The 23,718-nt window shown below is 47.6% G+C and overlaps 1 protein-coding gene across 1 annotated transcript; it reads left to right on the top strand.

Annotated features, from left to right (window-relative positions):
* The first annotated feature begins 93 nt into the window (after positions 1 to 93).
* IRAK4 (interleukin 1 receptor associated kinase 4) lies at positions 94 to 22,155 on the top strand. Its single transcript, XM_004597885.4, has 12 exons — positions 94 to 118; positions 3,364 to 3,533; positions 5,139 to 5,284; positions 6,103 to 6,270; positions 7,073 to 7,233; positions 8,389 to 8,453; positions 13,858 to 13,972; positions 14,425 to 14,534; positions 16,887 to 17,070; positions 18,213 to 18,275; positions 21,297 to 21,455; positions 21,576 to 22,155. Exons 2-12 carry the CDS (start codon positions 3,373 to 3,375, stop codon positions 21,609 to 21,611), a joined length of 1,368 nt encoding a protein of 455 aa, XP_004597942.2. The 5' UTR covers positions 94 to 118; positions 3,364 to 3,372; the 3' UTR covers positions 21,612 to 22,155.
* Positions 22,156 to 23,718: the final 1,563 nt, after the last annotated feature.

Consider the following 23,718-nt stretch of genomic DNA (forward strand, 5'->3'; position numbering starts at 1 on the left):
ATCCAATGACGAGCCAGCGGGGGCTGGCGTGGGCGTGGCGTAGGATGGCGTGGGCTGGCGTGGGCGTGGCCCGCCGCCCGGCCCGGGCCTGGTCCCTCCCTCAGCCTGGGCCCGGCAGGTAAGCCGCGGTGGGCGCCGAGGGGTCCGCGCGGCCGTCCGCCTCTGCTGGCCCCCGGGTGCGGAGGCGCGCTCCCGCGGGGAGGCCGGCCTCGGGCGCTTGGCTTCCGGGAACGGAGCGGCGGGCGGGGATGTGAGCGTGTGGGAAGTGCGCGGGGCGCTGAGGGCGCTGGGCGAAGCTGAGGGAGCCGCGCCCCTGCCTGCCTGCTGTGGGGCCGCAGGTCCGGGGAGCCGCTTCTGGGGCCTGGCCCTCGGCTGGACACGGCGCGGCGTCCTGAGGGAGAGGCGGGATGGCCAGGCGGGAAAGGGGCCCGGGGGAGTGAGTGGTGTGGTGGCCGCGGGGAGCATGGACGCCAGGCCCGGGTTTTCCTTCAGCGCCAAGCGAGGGCATCCCTGGGAGGACTGAGGGGCTCGGCCCTTTCCCCAGACCCCCTGCTGCACCCGCGCTAGCTGCACGGGGGCTAACCCAGAACTCTGCCCGATTTTGATTTTAGCCCGATGTAAAAGCAGCTTCTGCCGGAAGCTGCTCCTCGCTGCCTGTTGTGGCTCCTGGTGCCCTGGCAGAGCAGGCCGTGGCACCTGCAGAGTTTCAGGGTCACAGCGCGTCTGGGCTGTTGCTGTCTGCTTTCCACAGGCAGAGCGCTGCCCCTGCCCACTGGGCGCCCCAGCTCTCACCTGGCCCTTGGAGGGTGCTGAGGGCCCCCCCACACACTCAGCCCCCCCCGGGGTGCCTGGCCGGCCTCGATCCTGTGACCAGAAGTGTTGAGCTCCGATGCGAGGCACACACATGTGTACACACATGTAGTTGAGTTTCCTGCTGGTTCCACAGGAAGGTTCTGGTCTTGGTGTATTTCCTGTGGCCACCTCACCTTTCATACTTGTCTGAGTTGGCTTATTTCAAACTCTGTATGGTTTGCTTTGGCTGTTCGAGGTCACGGTGTGAGGGAGTAACCCGGAGGCAGTTATCTCTGCATCTGAGTGCAGTGAGCCCTGAGCAACCTCCGCAATCCTAAGTATGTTTAACTACGTCTAGAGCACTTTGAAACAGGAATCTTTTTCTTTTTTTTTTTTGTATAAATACTGTATTTTATCACTGAAAATGAGAATGAGCAAGGTAGGAAAAAACCACCAGTAAAATCATAAACGTAAAAAGTCTTTAAAAAGTCCGTAGAAATACATAATGCAGGGAAAGTTATAATATAGTGAAATGTCTAAGTCACTTAGTGTGGTACTATGTGATGGTTTAATTCATTCCTGATATGAATTCTAATAGCACTAATGTGTACAAGTCATAATTATCTGTTACTGAAAAAATTTGGTTTGGCCGCTGAATTCATGGAGCTTAAAGAATTGTGCAGGATACAGTGAAAACACAGGCGGGCAGATGCAACATCGTGTGCAGTGATAGACCAGTGGCTGAAGAGCAAGGTGCCAAAGAGAAGAACTGAAACCCTACTAACTTAGAATTCTGGGTACCAAGAGGTTTGCTTCATGCTCTTACTGCTTTTGAATTTTGTGCCATATAAATGTATTATTTACTTCAGAAAGCAATTTTTCTAAATAAAATAGAAGTAGAGAGAGAGGCAGAAATGATGCAGAGTATCTGAGTCTGTCTTGATTGAAAGGAATGTGGAGAGGGCGAGGTCTCTGAGAGCAGGAGGTCTCTGAGAGCCGGAGGTCTCTGAGAGCCGGAGGTCTCTGAGAGCCGGAGGTCTCTGAGAGCAGGAGGTCTCTGAGAGCCGGAGGTCTCTGAGAGCCGGAGGTCTCTGAGAGCAGGAGGCCTCTGAGAGCCGGAGGTCTCTGAGAGCAGGAGGTCTCTGAGAGCCGGAGGTCTCTGAGAGCCGGAGGTCTCTGAGAGCCGGAGGTCTCTGAGAGCCGGAGGTCTCTGAGAGCAGGAGGCCTCTGAGAGCCGGAGGTCTCTGAGAGCAGGAGGTCTCTGAGAGCCGGAGGTCTCTGAGAGCAGGAGGTCTCTGAGAGCAGGAGGTCTCTGAGAGCAGGAGGCCTCTGAGAGCAGGAGGTCTCTGAGAGCAGGAGGTCTCTGAGAGCAGGAGGTCTCTGAGAGCCGGAGGTCTCTGAGAGCAGGAGGCCTCTGAGAGCAGGAGGTCTCTGAGAGCAGGAGGCCTCTGAGAGCAGGAGGTCTCTGAGAGCAGGAGGCCTCTGAGAGCAGGAGGTCTCTGAGAGCAGGAGGTCTCTGAGAGCAGGAGGTCTCTGAGAGCAGGAGGTCTCTGAGAGCAGGAGGTCTCTGAGAGCAGGAGGTCTCTGAGAGCAGGAGGTCTCTGAGAGCAGGAGGTCTCTGAGAGCCGGAGGTCTCTGAGAGCAGGAGGTCTCTGAGAGCAGGAGGTCTCTGAGAGCCGGAGGTCTCTGAGAGCCGGAGGTCTCTGAGAGCAGGAGGTCTCTGAGAGCCGGAGGCCTCTGAGAGCCGGAGGCCTCTGAGAGCCGGAGGCCTCTGAGAGCAGGAGGCCTCTGAGAGCCGGAGGCCTCTGAGAGCCGGAGGTCTCTGAGAGCAGGAGGTCTCTGAGAGCAGGAGGTCTCTGAGAGCAGGAGGTCTCTGAGAGCAGGAGGTCTCTGAGAGCAGGGAGAAGGGGAATGAGAGGATGAGGGCGGGTGGCAGCCCCTGGGACAGGCTTCACTCACTCCGTCCAGAGAGCGCCTTCAGCAGGCTGATGTCCAAGTCACATCAGATTTGTCCCTGCCTGCAGCTCTCCAGGACTGAGTAGCAGAAACATGGGGAAAAGCTGCAAGTGAGGCACAGCTTTGGGTGTGTTAAGGAAAAGCCATCAGACAGTTGTCATGGACTCAGAACGAGTGCAGGATTCCAGGGAGTGCATGCCAGGTGAAAAGCTGGTACATGGGTCTTATCTTTGAATACCAGGATGTTGTATCAGTAAACTATTTATTTATTTCTATACAAGACTATTACATGAATTGTTAATAATTAATAATTACTGATTGAGAAAAATGTTTTAAATACAGAGGTAAATCTTATTTTTAAGAGATTTGATTCCTGGGTATGCTGAAAGGAATATTCTGATAATCAAAATTTTTCTCTTATTGTAAATTTCACTTGGAAAACCTCAGTATCAGAAAAAAGTCCTCCGATTAAACAAATACAATTTTAATTTCTCCTTAGGAATCAGCTAGTTGACTTTGGTGTTGTTTGTTTCCAACATTTCATATGATGCAGAAAAGGGCAAGGTGTGTCTCCAGAACCACCATGAACCCTGAGGAGTATCTTCCGTATTTTAGGCATAGAAGATGAATACACCCATCGCACCGTCAACATATGTGCGCTGCCTCAATGTTGGAATGATTCGAAAGCTGTCAGATTTTATTGATCCTCAGGAAGGATGGAAGAAATTAGCTGCATCTATTAAAAAGCCATCTGGGGACGACAGATACAATCAGTTCCACATCAGGTGACATGAAATTCTTTTTTTTTCTTCCAAATTGTCACATCAGCATGTGCAGAGATTTGCAGGTATCTGTTGTTTCGTATGAACTCATGTGGAAGAAATGATGCTGTTAGGAATGTTCTTTTCCTTCTTTAAGATTTATTTAGTTATAATATGTTTTTTTGGAAAGGCTGATTTATACATTATAAAAGCTTCCATCATCTGGTTCACTGCCCAAATGGTTGCAATGGCCAAAACTAGCCTGATCCAAAGGCAGCTGTCAGGAGCTTTTTCCAGGTCTCCCACGCAGGAGCAGGGTCCCAAAACTTTGGGTCGTCCTCTGCTGCTTTCCCAGGCCACAAGCAGGAAGCTGGATGGGAAGTGGAGCAGCCAGGGTTAGAACCAGTGCCCATATGGGGTCCTGGCGCTTGCAAAGAGAGGATTAGCCAGTTGAGTCAGGATGCTTAGCCGCAGGAATCTTATCTTTTGTGCAGTTTTTGTTCCAGTATGTCAGCTAAGCTGATAGTGTCATCCTGCAAACTAGGTTTTGAGGTTAGATTTGTTCATGGTCTCTGGTAAGCCCAGAATGGGTCAGTATGTCTCACAGTTCTTGTTTCCAAACTGAGGGAACAAGGAAACTGAAGACTGCTTCAAGACTCTAGTAACTTCTGCATTTCCAACTAGGTGAATTACCGATGCATTCTGACAACGTGTTTGGAGAGTCATTCAAATGGATTTGAAAGTTGTTGCTTTGAAGCAAATAACAACCAAGAACAGAAAGCTTAGCTTGTGGCTCAACGGCTCAGTCTTCACCTTAGATGCATCAGGATCCCGGGTCATGTCCCAGCTCTCCCGCTTCCCATCCAGCTCCCTGCTTGTGGCCTGGGAAAGCAGTCGAGGACGGCCCAAAGCCTTGGGACCCTGCACCCGTGTGGGAGACCCGGAAGAAGCTCAGCTCCATCCATTGCAGGCACTTGGGGAGTGAACCACCAAACAGAAGATCTTTCTCTCTGACTCTCCTTCTCTCTCTTTTGCCTTTCCAATAAAAATAAATTAATATTTTAAAAGAATAAAAGCTTAGATCTTAGAAATTTGTTTGACAGCGTCTTCAGATAATTTACATTCTTCTGCTCCGCTCCTGTCTGCTTGCTGTTGTGTAAAATGCAAATGCAGATTTTACTGTCAGTCATTGCAGTTAAAGCCTGCGTCAAAAGCTGTCTGCTTGTTAATGAGTGGGGCAAGCAAAAGATTCTGAGGCACTGAAGATGTTGTTCAGAAATTACCTATGAATCACTGAGGAAAGAGTCTTCTGTAATGACAAAAATGTGAGGTGCGCTCCCCGACAGCGTCACTGCTGACTGTACAGAGTGCCCGTGGAGATAAGGTGGAAAGCGTATGGGATCAGCCACAGAGTGTCGTTAAGCACGGGAAAGGAGTCAGGTCCAGCTGGGCCTCTGCTGCGGAGCTGCCTGTTCCCTCTTCCTGGTGCTGCTCTGCGTGTTTCTCCCTGTTTCTCCCTGTCTGCCTTGCTGTCTGTTCCCTTGAATACACATCATAACAGGTGTAATGGGTGAGCCAGCTACATGAATTGAACTTACTGATTTTGCTTCTTTATTGCTTGCTTTTAAGGAGGTTTGAAGCATTACTTCAAGCTGGAAAAAGTCCCACTTGCGAGTTACTGTTTGACTGGGGCACAACAAACTGCACAGTTGGTGATCTTGTGGATCTTTTGATCCAAAATGAGTTTTTTGCTCCCGCGAGTCTTTTGCTACCAGGTAAACTGAGTGTGACCAGGATGTCAGCTATTTAGGTGAGAAGACGAGTGGCAGCAGTAGAAACATTTCTGGTTTTATAGTAGAAGTCCTTGCGTTTCAGCATCCCTTCACTGTTGATGCTGTCCCCAGCTCTCCAAGCACCCCAGACATGGGCTGCCATGAACTCTGCTGCGGGGGGGGCCTCGCTGTTGAGTTGTGTCCCACCGGGAAAGTAGTTTTGTGCTGGTGGGAAGTTCAGAGGGACGTGGGCCTCCGACACCTAGTGCGGACTGCGGGTCTGCCTCTGAGCTCTCGCTGCTGGTCATCTTCAGCTCCTCTCCCGAGGGAACTCTGTAATCACGACTCCCTACACTTACTAGGGTGGCTTAATATCTAGTTGCTTTCTTTTATTTCCTTACTTTTTCCTCTTAGGTGCCACTTACTCTAGTGGTTCTCAGGCTTTATTGTGTGTGAGTCAACTGAGAATTTTTGCTCAGTTATTCCTGGACTGTATTGTGGACATACTTGAATTCTGGGTTGGGTTCCAGTTCTGCATTCTTAAGCAAGTGCGTCAGGGCCTGATGCAGGTAGTCCAAGAGCCGGCTGGTGAGCCTGCTGCTCTGCCCTGGTGGACATGCTGCCTTGCCCTGGTGAGCCTGCTGCCCTGCCCTCTGTCCATCCTTGTCACAGCTTAGAAACCCTTCCTCGGCAGCCCTGCTTTGGGCCGTGCACTCGTCAGAGAACTGAAATGGTAATAAGTGAACCTTGCTCCTGATTTAACTTTGTCGGAAATTATTTTTTCCATGGAAGGACGATTTGTGCCTTATTTCTTCTGGCAGATGCTGTCCCCAAAGCTGTCAGCACATTCCCTCCCGAGGCAGCTGTAACTGTGCAGCAGAAACCAGTTCCTTTCCATGGCAAGGACAACACATCTGTGACCCCTGAACAGAATCCTCCCCCCGACTCCTCAAGTGCAGTCAGTACAAGTCTAGAAGACAGTGACACACGTAAGTTGTGTTCTCAGTGCTTTCCGCTTGAGGGTTTGTAAAGGCCAGGGCGGAAGGGGACACTGGGGAGTACCCTCCGTGGGGTACTCGTGTCGTAAATCACCATGCCTCACTTCCTGGTGCCGTCTTCTGGCTACCGCGCTCTCTGGGAGACAGCCGATGATAGCTCAAGTCCTCGGGTACCTGCCCCCCACACAGAAGGCCTGGTTTGAGCTCTAGACACCTGGTTTTGCCTTGGCCCAGCCATGTCTCTTGTGTTTGGAAAATGAGTTAGCAGATGGAGGATCTCTGTCTTCTGCCTTTCAAACAACACTTTCAAAAAGAATAGCATTCAGAATCAGTCATTCCTCTCCCTCTGGCAGAAGCAGTAGCTCTTTTGTGGCTGTCTTCCCTCCTCATGTATTAAGTACCTTCTTCACTGTGTTAATCACTGTGTGATCAATGAGTGCAGGCAGTTGGATAGGCAGAAAACCACAGAATCTACCAGAAACGCATGTACATGTTCTTACAGAAAACATGTGATTAATACTTGGGGTGGGAGCCCAGACCCCCACGCCAGGACTAGAATCCTGAATGGGGGACTGGAGTATTTAGTGAGTAGAAACAGCAAATAAAAATCTTTGAAGTTAGAACACACAGTTCATATTTTAATAATGGTTTAACTTCATCCTTTCTGCCTAATCTGAACATGTAAATATTTGCAAGTATAAATGAGACTCTTTGAATTCAGAAAGTCGTGGAATTATTGGAGGTAATTCCCTTTTTGTTTAAGCACATTTCCCGTATCTTGTTAACATTCCAGGTTTTCACAATTTCTCATTTTATGAATTGAAGAGTATCACCAATAACTTTGATGAAAGACCCGTGTCTGTTGGTGGCAACAAGATGGGCGAGGGGGGATTTGGCGTGGTGTACAAAGGCTGTGTGCGCGACACTCCCGTGGCCGTGAAGAAGCTTGCTGCGGTGAGTAGGTTTCCACGGAGGAACAAGGGACGGTCACTTAGCTGCTTCTGCGTCACAAGGTTAATCTTTAGGAAGCACACTATTCAGCATGTGTCTTCTGTAAATAAATCCAATCTAAATTCATAGTTTTAGTTTTGGGGTTTCTCTCTTTTTTTTTTTTAAATGAAAGAAAGAAAAGTATGTGTTTGTAGGGCCTAGCAACAGAGAAAATGAGATGCAGGGAGCCAGGGAGACCCACAAAGGCCACGGCTGGGCCAAACTGAAGCCGGTAGCAGAAGCTTCAGTTTGAGTCATAGAAACTCATACAGTAACTGCCTGCACTGCTTGGCAGGACATGAGCAGGGAGTGGGCCTGGAAGGGAGCAGTGTCAACAGGCAGCAGCAAAATCCCATGCACCACAAGCCTGGCTCTGACACTGGACAATCGGTTGAGAGCCTGGGTGTCACTAGAGAAATGCAGGTATGCACACAGACATATATATTGCACCTGTAGTGTAGAGATGCTCCGCTTTCTGTAGCACTTCATGTGTGATCAAGGATAAAATGGCAAACTCCTCAGAAAATTCTACAAGATTTTTGTTGTGTTATTTTTTTTTCACCTAAAAATAAAATTTAGAAAACATGCATTAAGGAAAAAGATTGAAATGTTTCTGGTCTGTACTTTCCTACTTATTTCTACAGAGTATTTTTCTTTTAATTACTTCTCCTATTCTAAATGTACAGTTAGATCCTAAAAATATCAAAATGTATAGGCGGATGATAAATTAATTACTGTTTGAAGCATATCTGGAAAATGTTTTCATAGGCTTTTGATTTCTTTTACATTCAAATTTGCCTAAGCTTTCTTTTACATGTAACTTTCCCTCAATTTTTTTATGCAGTTAATATGACTAAATATTACTTTTTTTTCCCATTTTGGTACAGTAGTGACCTAGTAGGGTGTTTTTCTTTTCCTTCAGTAACTAGTCATGAAGCATAAGGCAAATTATGAATATTTATTTATCTCACTTGTTCTATGCAGTCAGTAAAACCTGACTGTTTTTTAAAATCAGAATCATCAGCGAAGCCAATGGCTATTGTATTATATACTTATAATGGCTATTGTATTATATACTTATAATGGCTATTGTATTATATACTTATCTCTTTCTTTCAGATGGTTGATATTAGTACAGAAGAACTGAGGCAACAGTTTGAACAAGAAATAAAAGTAATGGCAACGTAAGTACATGAAAGTGCATGCGGGTGCGTGAAATTAAAGGACAGCACTAAGATGACAGGAATTTAAAATATTTCCTTCTCTACATTTCCTTGCCTACTTATTTTACCTGCCTGTAAATTAAATAGCAATATTTAAATCAAAGTAAAATTTTATGGAATTTCAGCTATCTTCCATTGCCATGTTTTCTTTTCCTAGAATTCATGAGCTATGGATTGTAGAGATAATTTCAAGAGCCCCCCCCCCCTTTTTTTAAATATTTTCTTATTTTTATTGGAAAAGCAGATCTACAGAGAGAAGGAAAGACAGAAAGATTCTGTCTGTTGGTTCACTCCCTAAGTGGTCGCAACAGCCGGAGCTGAGCTGATCTAAAGCCAGGAGCCAGGAGCCTCTTCTGGGTCTCCCACATGGATAGAGGGTCCCAAGGCTCTGGGCCATCCTCCACTGCTTTCCCAGGCCACAGGCAGGGAGCTGGGTGGGAAGTGGAGCAGCTGGAATGTGAACTGGTGCCATGTTATCCCTACACATGCAAGGCACTGAGCCTTTGCTCTGGGCTCTCAAAAGGCCCGTTTATTTTTTATTTTTATTATTTTTTTTTTTTATAATCTATTTTATTGTGTTGTTGACAATCTTTACATGGTTAATTACAGTTAAAGAAAGAAAAAGAAAGAAAAAGGTTCAGGGGGATAGGGAAGTGGGTAATACTATTATGTCCACATTGTTTCCATCTTGTATCTGAGGTAAAGGGGGATATTGAGGGGGAAGCCCCACCCGGTTTCCCGCCCACCCCGAGTCCCGGATGTGGGGCATGCTCTGAGATATGTGCTCAAGTGGTGTTAATAGTTCTCCGGTTATGAATCGCTGCCAGTTTCGCTCGATGAGGTCGTCCACTGATTGATATGGTCCATCATAAGGTCTCCGTTTGCCCCATATATCGCTGCCAACATATAGCTGAGATGAATGATTGATCTGCTCTGTCTTCTGTCTTTTCTTGATTAGAGTTCTGAGTCCAGCAGTTCGATTAGGGAGATCTCCAAAGAAACTTTGAGGTATTCCCAGTCTAGTTTCTTGTATGCTCTAGCAAGCACAGGGCCCGGCACAGTCCATCACCACGATCAGCTGGTGGTTGCAATTGCTGGGTTGGTTCTGTTTTCAGTCCCGAGTTGCACTGGAACCAATGGGTGTTGCAGTCCAGTCTGGTTCTGCCCAGCACGTACTCGGCCCTCACACAAACCAGTGGGAGCTGCAGCCTAGTCGGGGCGACCCACAATAACCCCCACCAGGCCCGCCCCCTACCCTGATTTGCCAGTATGTGTAGCAGAAGACCAGTCTGTCCCCCATCCCATTTGGCTCTGGCACTTGTCAATGGGTATTAAAGCTTAGTTTTATCTAACCAACTCAACCATCCAGCCCTCACAGATATTGTTGAGTACCTCTCTATCTAGCCATCCCAGCCCCCGTCCCAGTCTTCATGCCCTCCCACGGGAATAGTGACCCAAGAAGGGGGAACCCACTTTTTCCCTCCCAGGTCTCTCTGTCCCGGTTTATGCACTCTTTAGGTGGTTCTGTGATTTGACTTGACAGAATTAGTCCCCAGTGCCAGCTTCTGCGGCTATGCCCAAACATCCCTCACCCACTCTAATTTATGCTTGCACCAGCAGGAATAATCAGCCCAGCCTGGCTTTTCCCTGATCTAGTCCACATGCAGCACACAGGTGTTGTAGCCTTGCTTAGTCTGGTCTGTCTCTATCCCAGCCCACGCTCTCCATTGGGAGTAGCTGTCCGGCGAGGGAACCAGCCCCTTAATCCCCCTGCCAGTTCTGCCCCTCCCTTCCTTCCTGGATCTCATGTGTGCTGGTTGGGTGCTGCATTCATATCCAGTACAGGCAACCACGCCCTGGCATTCCATAATGTGTACTGGTTTTGTCGCAACCAAACCCGGCTCATCCCACACTCTGAGCTGGTGATCGGATTTGCCAGTGGGTGATATGGACTGATTCAGCCTGGTCTGCTCCTGACCCATGCTGAATGTGTGCCAGTGGGAAACTTTCCATGGCCTATTCTGGACTGTTTCCTATCATGCTTCTTGCGCTTACCTGCAGGGACTGTGTCCTGCCAGAGGAGTTGCCCAGGCTCCTCCATCAGATCCCCTCCCAAAGGCAGGTTTTGCGCATGCCAGGGGGTCCTTGAGCCAACCCAACTCAGTTCACCTCCTGCCCTAGCAGGAACAGTGGCTTTTCCTGGCTGGCTTTCACCCCATTCTGGTTCTTGTTGTTGGATGTTTCAGCCCAGCCATGGCTCGTCCATACCCACATACAGCTCACGCATGGCTCAGTAGGGGGTTGAGACCCAGCCTAGTCAGTCCCACATCTACCCCCTGGTTCTCCATGCCACCAGATGGTGTTGGGGTCTGAACTGGCCTGGTGCATCCAATCCCAGCCCACACTAGTGCCTCGGGTGACTGCAACTGTTTCCTAGATAGAACGCAGCTCCAGTTCCAGCACATAAGCCCCTTGGTGGGAACCTCAACCTAGTTAGGGTGGCCCGTTTATACAGTAGGCCTTTGATAGAAGCTAGTGGCCTTTAAGGAGCTGGGAAGGGTGCAAGTTTGCTTAGAAAGCATTGCCCTGTGAACTGGACTGTTGTTGGGCACCTTCAGGAGTGGAAGCGGGCCAGGGCAAGGTGTTTATTCTCATGATTTACTGGGTGACTCCTGAGTGCCTGCATTCCCTCGGGCCCTGTCCTGTGTGCCTGAGTGCCTGCATTCCCTCGGGCCCTGTCCTGTGTGCCTGAGTGCCTGCAGTCCCTCGGGCCCTGTCCTGTGTACTTTTTATGGGTAGTCTTACCTAATCCTAACCTTCACAACAACTCTTCAACCATCCTTCTTTCTTTTAAATAGAGACTGTAAAATAACCTGCCAAGGTCACACAGCCAGTAAGTTCTGACAAATAGGATTGTAATCCAAAGCCTGAGCTTTTGATCTGAATCCTAATGGGATTTTCCAAGTTTCACACATTAGTCCTCTGCCTTTAAGTCACCAGTTCTAGTTCCTTAACCTCAAGAAAGAATAGACTGGAATGAATGTATGAGCAGTAAAATAAATACACTGGAAAGACCAAAACATTTTTCTTTGTTAAGAATTTATTTTCCTTACCCCTGTCCTCACATTCCAGTCCCAACCTGACTTGCGCAGAGCGGGTAATACGAGCAGTCATTTTTTTTACAGCAGTGGAGAGCACCTCACATGTGCACCGAGAACCATTGCTCATAGTTTGGTGTCTGTTTTATGATGCATTCAGGAGCCCCCTATGCATCAAAACTTTTTGAAGTTTAAAATTTAAAATGTACAATATTACAGCATGCATTAGGATCATATTAGCTTTCAATATTTGATATTATAAATTAAAGCATCTTTAAAGTTCTTTGTACATAAATCTTTAAGTGCAATTATGTTCTCTGGGAATGAATTCCTAGAAGAAGAATTAGTAGTTCAGTATGCATAAATTTTTTAAAGATTTTGCAAATAGTTATCCAGATGTCTTTATAGATAACAGATGGTCATTTATATATATATATTTGAAAGAGTAAGGTGGAGCTCTCATTTGCTGGTTCATTTCCGCTGCACCACAACTTGAGCCACCGAAGTAATGGTCAGCTGTGTGCTCAGATATCAGACTTTGGGACTGGCATTCTGTTGAAGTAGGTCATAGCACTGCCTGTGATGCCAGAACCCCATTTGGCTCGTCAGGTCCCAGCTGCCCCACTTGTGTTCCAGCTTGCTGGTGATGTGTCTGGGAAAGCAGCACAGGACGGCCCAGATGCTTAGGACCCTGAACCTGCTTGGGTCACGCAGAAGAACCTGCCCACCCCTGGCCTCATCCTGGCCCGGCCCCTGCCTTTGCAACAGCCTGGGGAGTGACAGTGGCTAGAAGACCTCTGACTGGCTCTTGCTCTTTGTGTAGCTCTGCCTTCCAAGTCAATGAATAAACCTTTAATTAGTAAATAATTAAAGCATCAAACTTCACTGCTCCCTCACCACCACTGAATATTGTTACCTGTTTTGTAGTAGATATCAATCTTTTTGCCTTACTAACTCAGTTCTGCTCGTTACTTTTCTCTCTATAAAAAGGGATGATAGCGGAACTTGAGTGAGTTTTTGTGAGGATAGAGCAGATCAGACACTTACCACAGACTTGGTGTTAACCTCTTGTGTTGAAACTGTACTGACCTGGTGGCAGATGGAGAACCTCCTGCTTTACTTTGTGCTTTGGAAGATTGTTACCGGAGTGGAGGAGGTCTGCAGGGGCATAATGAAAGGGCGAGATTGGAGAATATTGTGAATGGACGAAATGAAGAGGCACTGGAGAGACCTGCTTAGCACGTGCCAGGCGTGGCTCGCAGCTCTGATCTCCATTGCCGCATCACCCTCACCGGCAGTATTTCCTGCGTAGAGCAGGTACGGGTGGTGGGTCTCAGGTCAATGGCTGCAGGAGGCAGTGAGTCTGGCTGTATTCTGGGACTTGGGATTCTGAGCCTGACCAGCTTTCTTTTGGTCCCAGAAATGTGCTTGTTTTACCACAACTCTAGGGTTTTTTGTTTGTTTGTTTTGTTTCATGTTGTGTTGTTTTCTGCTGTCAAGTATCTAAAACTCAAACGAGGGCCTAAATAATCAGCTATGATTGGAGATCAAATTGTGTGTCTGTGCAGCAGTGCTTTGAGTGTATTGGAAAACTCTTAAAAGTGTTGTCAGGAAAGTTTGAAGAGACACGAATTCTGCTCTACATAGATGATCATCAGCCTAGGCCTTCCAGTGGTCTGAATCATTAAGGTTTTAGTATAAACCAAAAGAAACATTACTTCTAATGTTGATTATATTGACTGAAAAAATACTTACCGACGATTCTGAATACTGCAATAAACATATAAAGATACTATATATGACTTGGGCCCAGCATGGTGGCCTACTGCCTAAAGTCCTCGCCCTAAATGCGCCGGGATCTAATCCTGGCGTTCTAATCCCGGCAGCTCCACTTCCCATCCAGCTCCCCACTTCTGGCCTGGGAAAGCAGTCGAGGATGGCCCAAAGCTTTGGGACCCTGCACCCGCGTGGGAGACCTGGAACAGGTTCTAGGCTCCTGGCTTCGGGTAGGTGCAGCACTGGCCATTGCGGTCACTTGGGGAGTGAATCATCGGACAGAAGATCTTCCTCTCTGTCTCTCCTCCTCTATGTATATCTGATTTTCCAATAAAAATAAATAAATCTATATTAAAAAAGATACTATACATGACTTGTTCATGATATATAACAGTTTTCCTGTCACTTAAAACTCCCAATTGAGTAACTTTGATCTACAACTGAGTTTCTAAGTATTTAATGTAATAGTTTTTCTCTGTGAACTATCACAGGTGCCAGCATGAAAACTTGGTAAAACTGCTTGGTTTCTCAAAGGATGGAGATGACCTCTGCCTTGTGTATGTCTACATGCCCAACGGCTCGTTGCTGGACAGACTGTCCTGCATGGTGAGGTCCTGGCCATCTGGCCATGCAGCTTTCTGTCTCTTTGCCAGAATATTGGTGTTACTTTGTGCTGAGGTCACTTAAACCGTGTTTAACTTGGTGTCCTCCTGCTGTAGGACATCGTAGAGGTGATTTGTACACCACTGAGATAGCCGCTCCTATACTTAATCTCAAACGTAAACCTCAAGGCTAGATTTTCAAGATTCTAGTTTATATTTTATCTTCAAACAAGAAATGCTGATCTACTTGGTCTTTAAGAAGTTTTAAAAATTTATGATCCTAAATTCATAGTAATACATCATTTTTACTTGTTGCTAAAATAAAATGAGGGTATTTAAAAGGCTTGTGAGAAAATGGAATGAAGAGATGTTTATTTCCCACAAACCTGTTAAAGTGTGTATTTTCCATAGACCTTTTTTGCCCTGCTGTTTCTAATTGGTTTGTTTCTCTGTAAGGATGATACTGCACCGCTTTCATGGCCCATGAGATGCAACATTGCTCGGGGTGCTGCGAATGGCATCGGTTTTTTACATGAAAACCACCATATTCATAGAGATATTAAAAGGTAAATGCTACTCTTGAAGAACTTGGAGACAGTGGCCTTCAAAGACTGCCATGCTCACTGTTTCTTCCCTGTCAGCATGCATGTCCCCACTAGAGGCATTAGCCTCTGCCTGCTCTTCCCACAGATGACCCCTGAACTCTGTCCCACAGGCCTGGCACCTTCTGGCCAGGACTCGTCCCGCTTAGCCGTGCTCTTTGCTTTGGAGCATGTTGCTCTGTCCTTGACCACTCAGCCCTGTGGAGGCCTGACTCCTGGTCTGGGGTCACTTTACTTTCCTGAACTGCTGTCCTCCTGTGTGGGTGCTTTCTTGTCTGCTTTGTGTCTCCCTGTTAAGGACTCCTGACAGTTGGCAAGGTATGGATGGGGTAGTTTTCAAAAGCAGCATATACAGCATGGACTTGAATCAGATTAGCACAAAATTCTGCAATTTTAGTGTATAGTAACAGTGTTAACATTAAGCTGAAACCAGTAAATGAGGCAGCAGTAAGTCTTCGTGACATGAGACAGCCATGCAAGAGCAGCATTCTCAACAGAAGGAATGTGTCTGTGAAGGGAACCACGCGTGTGCTGGGGTAAGCAGTGACATGATTCAGCATGGCTGATGTGTGACAAGCACAGGGGGTCTGCAGAGAAAAGACGGGGATGGCAGGGGTTAAATCCCATAGAACCCTGACGTGTAATGAGATATACCGGAAATTAAACCGAAATGTGTCATGCCTAAGTGTTGCAGAGATTACTTCTTTGTTTTTTAAAGGTTTATGTGTTTGGAATGCAGAATGATGGACAGAAAGAGATAAATTTTCCATCGATAACTTCACTCCCAGCAACAGATGGTGCTGGACTGGCAGAAGCCAGGAACTCTGTCTTGGTCTCCTGCCTGGATGACAGGGTGACAGGGTCCCAGTGCTGCTGGCATCATGTGCTGCCCTCCCAGGAACCTGGGTGTGAAGCTTGGTCAGAGCAGGCCAGCCAAGGCTCATGCTGGGACTCCAGTAGGGAATACCAGGCTCAACTGGCTGCTCCACAGCATGGGCCTGCAGAGATAAGGAAGCAGTGTGTAAAAATAGCTGCCGTTTGTCCAGGCCCGCAATGATGAATGTGGGACTGTTCATGAAGAGCTTTGCTATAGTAATAATGTAGGGGAATTCGAGGGGTGAGGGGGCAAGGGAAATCCCGGGGCCTATGGAATTATATCATAGAATGATGATAATAATTTAAAAACAAGTTTAAATAAATAAATATATATATAAAAAACATTTTCATGAACATTTTAAGACCCTTCATATGCAGTGGTGTCTAATAGTAGAATGAAGACTTGTTCATTCAACAAATATTTATTGTGCACTTACTGTGTATCAAGTGCTATAATTATACAGAATAAATTTTTAGAAATCTTAAAATATAAAAAATAAATCAACATATCTCTTAAAACAAAAGAATAGCTGGGTCGAGCAGTGTTGGTGAGGGGCAGATCACAGGCAGAGACGCAAGCAGATACGAGGTGAGGTGAGAGTGCTAGCCGACGGGCAGGGTGTGGAGGGTGCTGGGACACAGGGGTGTCAGGAATGACTTTGGGATTACAGCTTCCCAAACTGCAGTCTGGAATGGATATGGCGTGATTCACTGTATAGAAAGGAACGGAAGTGGACTGAGCTAGAGGGGAGCGGAAGCTGCGGAGCTCTCTTTCGCCTGTGTTGTGCTTCCTGTTTCTTGAAGTTAGGGCAGTGGAGATATGAAGTAGCCTGTGAAGACAGTTTGGAGTAAGGTTCCTGAGAGGGTAGCAAGGAGCCCGGGCAGAGGGTGTGGCTCGGTGAGAGTCAGCAGCGCTGTCATGCTCAGGCCTGCTTTGCTCCGGCCCTTCCCTTGCTGCCCCGTGTCCTGTGGCATGCTCTTCTCTTGTCTCCGACTCTGTAGGTGAGATTCTGCTGTCCGTGGCCACAGCCCAGAGTCAGCTCACCTGGGGCATTCCGCAGGAGCCTCCCGATCAGGACATCTGTCTTCAGCAACTCCCCATGGAGACCTACCTGTTTCCCTGCTGATCAGCGAAGTCCCTCCAGCACTCCCCCCAGGCTCATGACTTCTGCTGCATCAGCCGTGAACTTTGCACTTCCTGCTCACCCATACAGTCTTGTGCTGTTGAAACCCTCATTGTCTTTCCTCTGCCTTACTGTAACCCTCCTCCATGAACCTGAAGCCAGCCTATAGCAGTTCTTGCGAGTCCATCGCTGCATTGCTGGTTGTCATCGCAGCGGACATCTTCGGCTGGTTCCTGTTGCTGTCACAGTGAAGGACACGAGTTTCCCAGTGCTGACCCTACACACCACTTCTCCAAACCTTGAATTTTTTTTTCAGTGCAAATATCTTATTAGATGAAGCTTTTACCGCCAAAATATCTGACTTTGGGCTTGCGCGTGCATCTGAGAAGTTTGCCCAGACGGTCATGACCAGCAGAATCATGGGAACAACAGCTTACATGGCGCCTGAAGCCTTGCGAGGAGAAATAACATCCAAATCTGACATTTACAGCTTTGGTGTGGTGAGTTCTAGCTCATATGTGATTAAAATGTGCTTAATAATAGCAGTCATTCTGCCCTAGCTGTGAAGTTGCAGAATGTTAAAATACTGCTTTGCTTAGCTCTCTTCTATAAGGATAAAAGCTAAAAATACAAAAAAAAAAAAAAAGATTTAAATGTTCACACTAAGCTCTAGTTCTGCTTGGGTTTATAGAAACTCCCCCCAATGTGTGAAACAACTGAGCTGACTTTTGAAATCATGAATTTGTCTCCTCTCCTCTTTGGTTAGATGCAGTGAGTCATGCCGTATGGTATATATGGTATATGCTCTACTCTCAGATTGCATGGTGTTTCTGTTCGACCTCTTTGTTCCTGATAATCTGGGAGAGAAAGTAGGGGGTATATGTAAGTGGTTGCAGAAAGTGGGAACTGTTTCTGTATCTTACTTGTTTCTGCATGTTTTGCAAACAAAAGTGTAGCTTTATAAAGTTATGGCATAGGTTTGCAGAATATGCTGTGTTTAGAAACAGATGTTCTCCAAGAGTTTGGAAAAGTTATTCATATGAAGAAACCTCTGCACGACAGGGAAAGTTTAGGAGTTCACAGAGCTTGTGTAGCAGTTTTGTTTTGTTTTATTTGTTTTACAAAAAAAGATTTTTATTTGAAAAGAAGAGTTAGAGAAAGTGAAAGACAAGAAGAGAAAGAAGAGAAAGAGCTCATCCAGCTACTGGTTCTCTGCAGAAATGGCCGCAGAGGCTGAGCTGGGCAGACTGCAGCCTGGACCTGGAACTCCGTGCTGCGCATGTGGCGAGCAGGGACCCGAGCACCGGGACCATCCTCCACTGCTGTCCCAGGTGCTTTGGCAGGGAGCTGGACCAGACGTGGAGCATCCGGGACTTGGATTGGCTCTCATGTAGGATACCATTGCATACAGTGGCTTAACTCCCTGTGCCTCGGGGCCATCACAGAGCTCACTCGTTCGGGGACAGAACAGGACTGCTGTGGGCCTGGTGGCCTCCGGCTTATCTGCAAGGGAGGATGATGAGGCAGCTCCACAGCTCATGTTCTTTCCACTGAAAGATGTGATTTGTACAGAGAAGCTCAGATCTGTGTTCCTTGCAGTTGCTCTAGTTCCTCTGTTAATGGTCTGTTTCTGTCTTCACAGGTGTTGCTGGAAATAATAACTGGACTCCCAGCTGTGGATGAACACCGGGAGCCTCAGTTATTAGTAATTGGAATTCACTTGTTCCCATTCCTTCCTCTGTGCAATCCCAATGTAAACAGCTGACTATGGCGTTCTCCACTGACAGTCACATGGTGACACATGGAAAGAGCAGGAAACATTTCTAATGTCAGCTCTGCCATGACTGGTGCAGCCTGAAAGAGTCATCTGTGTGTGCTTTATCTGATCCTTCTGTGGTAAAGTGTGGTTGGGACTAAAAGATTCCCCTTGGCCTCTGAGGTTTATTTTGTCATTTTCAAGGTGATTGCTAATAGCCTTTTTAGTCCAAAAAGGAAAAATATGGGTTTTATTCAAATTTGCATCAGAACTAAGTGCCCCTTGGCATGCCCACAGCCCATACCACAGTGCCGGGGTCTGAGTTCCAGCTCTGCTCCCAGTTGCAGTTTCCACTAATATTCATCGTAGCAAACAGCAGATAATGGCTCTAGGAGTTGGCCCACTACCACCCGTGGGGTCGGCCTGGGATGAGTTCCTGGCTCTTGGTTTTGGGTAAAGCAACAGAAGCTCACTCCCACCTCCTGCACCCTCCCTGCCCAAGAAAAACTACAAGACCCGGGGAAAGGGAGGGCTCAGGCTAGACCCTGGTGTTTCACTAATTTGAGCTGATATTTTTTAAACTAGGCCTGCCTGTCTGCATGGTCCATTTTTTGGCCTAAGATTTTTTTTTTCACATTCACACTATGTGAAAGCCTCAAGGGCTCAGCATGATGGCTCAATGGCCAATCCTCATCTTGAAAGCACTGGGATCCCATATGGGCACCAGTTTGTGTCCTGGCTGCTCCACGTCCCATCCAGCTCCCTGCTTGTGGCCTGGGAAGCAGTAGAGGGTGGCTCAAGGCCTTGGGACCCTGCGCTGATGTGGGAGACCCAGAAGAAGCTCCTGGCTCCTGGCTTTGGAATGGCGCAGCTCTGGCCATTGCTGCCACTTATGGAGTGAACCAGTAATAGAACATCTTTGTCTCTTCTCTGCATAAATCTGATATGCCTTTCCAATAAAAATAATAAATAGATCTTTAAACAATTTTTTTAAAGCCTCAAAACTTTTGCTCAAAGCTAAGGCTGAAGTGCAGAAAACCACAGGTTATCTCAGTCATCAATTTTACAGTTACATTTCATAACAATGACGATCACAAAAATTCAAGGAAGATTATATTCTTTCACCTGTCCTTAAGGATTGTATCTAGTATGACTGTAAAGTATAGTAATGTGTTATTACTTTTTTATTTGAAAGTGAGAAAAAGAAACATCTGTCTACTGGTTCACTTGCCAGATGTTCACAAGAGCCAAGGTTGGGCCTGGCAGCAGCCTGAGCCGGGAACCCGATCCAGAGTGCCAGATGGCTGTAGGATTCCAGCTACATGACTGGTCCCTGCCGCCCTGCAGGCTGCACATTAGCAGGAAGCTCAGAGCCAGAAGCAGAGCCAAGACTTAAACCCCTGCTCCACGGGGGGAGGTGAGCGGCCCGAGCCGTGTCTCACCCGCCCCAGAAATAATGGGATTTCACAGGTAAAGCAGTCAGTTGAGTTCTGCTGCTTTCAACATTTTGAAAACTAATTTTTGGAAAGTTTGGATTCATGTCTCATAAAATGAGTTTCCTAGTGGCATAGTTTCCTAGTGGCATAAAAATGACCACAAAGTGGTGACTCAAGTGACAGACATGTATTGTCACAGCCCTGGAGGCCAGAAGTCTGAAATGAGGGTTACAAGCGAGGCATTGCTCCCTCTGGGGACCTTAGGGGAGGGCACCTGGCTGCTGCCACCCACATGCCAGCAGCCTCTGCCTCGGGTCTGTTCCTGCCCTCCTTTTGAGTATTACCTGGCCATTTGGAGCATTGCATAGTATGGTCTCATCACAACTATTTAAACCCTCAAAGACCCATTTTTGCTGAGTTCACTTTCAGGTTTCTGTCGTTAAGCACATAGTCATGTTTTGGGGTCTACCTTTCAACCCAGCACCCCATGCTGCTAAACCTCTGTCCTCAGTCAGCCCAGCACCCCATGCTGCTAAACCTCTGTCCTCAGTCAACCCAGCACCCCCATGCTGCTAAACTTTTGTCCTCAGTCAGCCCAGCACCCCATGCTCCTCCTGCGCCTCTGTCCTGGGTCATGCTTTGTGAGTCCATCCTTTTGCGTTTTCTTCCCACATTTTGTGTTTTTGGGTAAACAACCGAGTACTTAGAGGAGATTGCCAGGTGAAGGAGGTGATGTGTGGGTGCAGTCGTAGGATCTGTCCTCTGAGGTGCCTCTGGAAATAAGCGCCAGTGCTGGGCGCATGCGGGCAGGTCACTCACCCCAACAGGACAAGTGGCGGAAGGCAGGTGGGTGACACAGGAACACATGCATATGTGTGCGTAAGCATCCATCCGGCTTGTCCGTAAGCATCCATCCGGTGTGTCCGTAAGCATCCATCTGGCTTGTCCGTAAGCATCCATCCGGCTTGTCCGTAAGCATCCATCCGGTGTGTCCGTAAGCATCCATCCGGCTTGTCCGTAAGCATCCATCCGGCTTGTCCGTAAGCATCCATCCGGCTTGTCCGTAAGCATCCATCTGGCTTGTCCGTAAGCATCCATCCGGTGTGTCCATAAGCATCCATCCGGTGTGTCCGTAAGCATCCATCCGGTGTGTGCGTAAGCATCCATCCGGCTTGTCCGTAAGCATCCATCCGGTGTGTCCGTAAGCATCCATCCGGTGTGTCCGTAAGCATCCATCCGGTGTGTCCGTAAGCATCCATCCGGTGTGTCCATAAGCATCCATCCGGTGTGTGCGTAAGCATCCATCCGGCTTGTCCGTAAGCATCCATCCGGCTTGTCCGTAAGCATCCATCCGGCGTGTCCGTAAGCATCCATCCGGCTTGTCCGGCGTGTCGTCAGTTCTTAGCCCGAATACAAAAGAAGATAGGGAAATCAGAGTCAATGTTGATAATGAAACAGATGATTCAAAAATTGTCTTCTCATTTCTTTCACTTTTATTTTACACTCCTAACAAAGTCTTAACACTCTTTTAAAGCTGGACATTAAAGAGGAAATTGAAGATGAAGAAAAGACTATCGAAGATTACGTGGATCCGAAGCTGAGTGATGCCGAGGTGTCCTCAGTTGAAAGTTTGTTCTCTGTAGCTTGTCAGTGTCTGCAGGAGAAGAAGAACCGGAGGCCGGACAGTAAGAAGGTGCGTCTGCTACACCTGGGGACAAAGTGAGGCGGTGGGCTTGTCATTCTTTCCCAAGTGGACATTGCAAACTTGTGTGTGATATGATGCTTTTGTTTTCTTCCATCCGCTTTTTGTAAGGTTCAACAGCTGCTGCAAGAGATGATGCCCTCCTAAAACCTGACTGCAGCGGATGCCTGGCTTCTTCATGCAGCTTTCTAAACTAGTTTTTAAACTAAATTCTTTTCCAAATGTTTTTAACAAGGCAGCAGAGTGAAGTGCTGTGTGGTTAAACAGAGCTGAGCCTGCAATACTCAGATTAAATAAAAGAGAGCCACTGTATCAGCACTTAGGGCTCAGTGGGCAGTGTCCGGCTCAGGTCCTGCAGGCACTGCAGGACTAGCCAGGAGAGCAAGGGGCCCTGAGATGGAAGGAATCCTGGCAGACTCCATTACCACTGGCTGCTTCGAGCTTTGTTTTGGTTTAGTTTGGTTTGTTTTTACCTCTGCCTTTCCGACATGTAATCATGAAAACTGAATGATGCAGTGATGTAAAATTAAAAGTTTGTAGAAACAATAATGAGAGCTGTTACAGTCGTACGCTTACAGCTTCCTGCGCTCGAGGTGCTGTCACAGCAGTCACCACAAACCAGAATTCCCAGGTGGTGTTCCCAGTTTGACTTGGCTCTTAGGCTGATGTGACACGGCAAAAGTGAAGGGGTTTTGTAGATGCAGGTGATACCCAGCTACCTGGCCTGGGTAGGGCCAGGCCTAGTTACGTGAACCCTTAGCAGTCAGGCCTCATGGGCCTTGAAGATGGAGCTATGTCGAGAGGGCCACCTCGGCTGAAGCCTCGAGCTGCTCCTGAAGCCGGGCGCTGTCCTCCGGCTCCTAGCCAGGAGAGAAGAGTGAACGTCCACTGAGTGACCCTGAAAAGCTGGATCTGCTGACAGCCTGAATGAGCGTAGCAGTGCGCTCTGAGCTTCTGGGGTACCCAGCCCCTCAGCTCTGTGAGACCCTCAGGACGAGAGCCCATCCGAGCTGTGCCCACACTCTTACATAGCCAACTGTGAGACAGTAAACGAATTGCACTGAACACCAACTGGGCAGTTATTTATTATACAGCAGGAGGTGTGCACAGATGCCCGCTGGTAATCCTGCGTGTTGAAAGCTCTGCCCTGGCTCCAGGGCTGCGCTGCGTTGAAGGGCTCGCACGATGGGGGTCGGCCGAGTGCTGATCTCCGCTCAGGTTCTCCCTACCAGTCCTTGTGGCACTGTAGCTCATTTTACCATAAAGAGAACTTCTGGAAATAGTGACAAATTGATTTTTAAGTGATTTTAACCAGTCTAAGTTCTAAATTCTTAATTGACATATATTCTTTGAAAATTTTTTGAAGAGAAGGAAGGAATTTACTGAATATAAACACTGAAAAATAGAAGAATTACACAGGGACGGAAACCCAAGGCTTGCCATTGTTCATTCGCATAATGGCTATAGCTTACATATTGATTTTTTTAAAGATTTATTTATTTTTATCGTGAAGTCAAATATACAGAGAGGAAGAGAGACAGGAAGATCTTCTGTCTGGTTAGCCGCAGTGACTGGCGCTGAGACAAAATGAAGCAAGGAGCCAGGAGCTTCTTTCAGGTCTCCCACATGGGTGCAGGGTTCCAAATCTTTGGGCCGTCCTCGACTGCTTTCCTAGGCCACAAGCAGGGAGCTGGATGGGCAGTGGCATTGCTGGGATTAGAACAGGCACCCATATGGGATCCCAGCACATTCAAGATGAGGACTTCAGTCACTAGGCCATGGCGCTGTTTTATTGCTTATATGTAGCTCTGCTTATGGAGTATGACCCAACCAGGTTAAAATGAGGAAAATAGACTTTTATTAATTTGGGAAGTTTCACATTATAATCTGATGTCTCATTTGATCAAATGAAACGAATACCAGTTTTACCAAAACTGGGTTTAGCATCTCTCTGAGACAGGCGCTCAACAATGTGAAGCAGAAATAAGCCACAGCTTGTCTAGTGTTGGAGGAAGCTTGCGGCTGAGTCTTGAGATCCAAGAACAGAGAAGGAATGAAGACTCTGTTCAGACAGTGTGGGTGCAGGATTGCAGCAGAAGCAAGTGGCAGTGCGAGTACAAAGCCGAGGAGCAACGGAAGCACGGTCATGTACTCATGCCCGTCACGGGGCAGCTGGGACTCGTGTTACCCCTTGGACGTAATGGTGTAGCTGCATGCCAGGCTGGCAGTTGGTCATTGTCCTTCTAGGAGAAGG

The sequence above is a fragment of the Ochotona princeps genome, chromosome 27 (genome assembly GCF_030435755.1).
Source record: "Ochotona princeps isolate mOchPri1 chromosome 27, mOchPri1.hap1, whole genome shotgun sequence".
NCBI classification, from domain to species: domain Eukaryota; kingdom Metazoa; phylum Chordata; class Mammalia; order Lagomorpha; family Ochotonidae; genus Ochotona; species Ochotona princeps.

Bases quoted from the DNA above. Each gene is read 5' to 3' on its own strand.
- IRAK4 (XM_004597885.4), top strand. From the start codon at position 3,373: ATGAATACACCCATCGCACCGTCAACATATGTGCGCTGCCTCAATGTT. The intron at 13,973-14,424 runs GTGAGGTCCTGG...TTTCTCTGTAAG, and splicing joins TGGACAGACTGTCCTGCATG to GATGATACTGCACCGCTTTC. The intron at 21,456-21,575 runs GTGCGTCTGCTA...GCTTTTTGTAAG, and splicing joins GGAGGCCGGACAGTAAGAAG to GTTCAACAGCTGCTGCAAGA.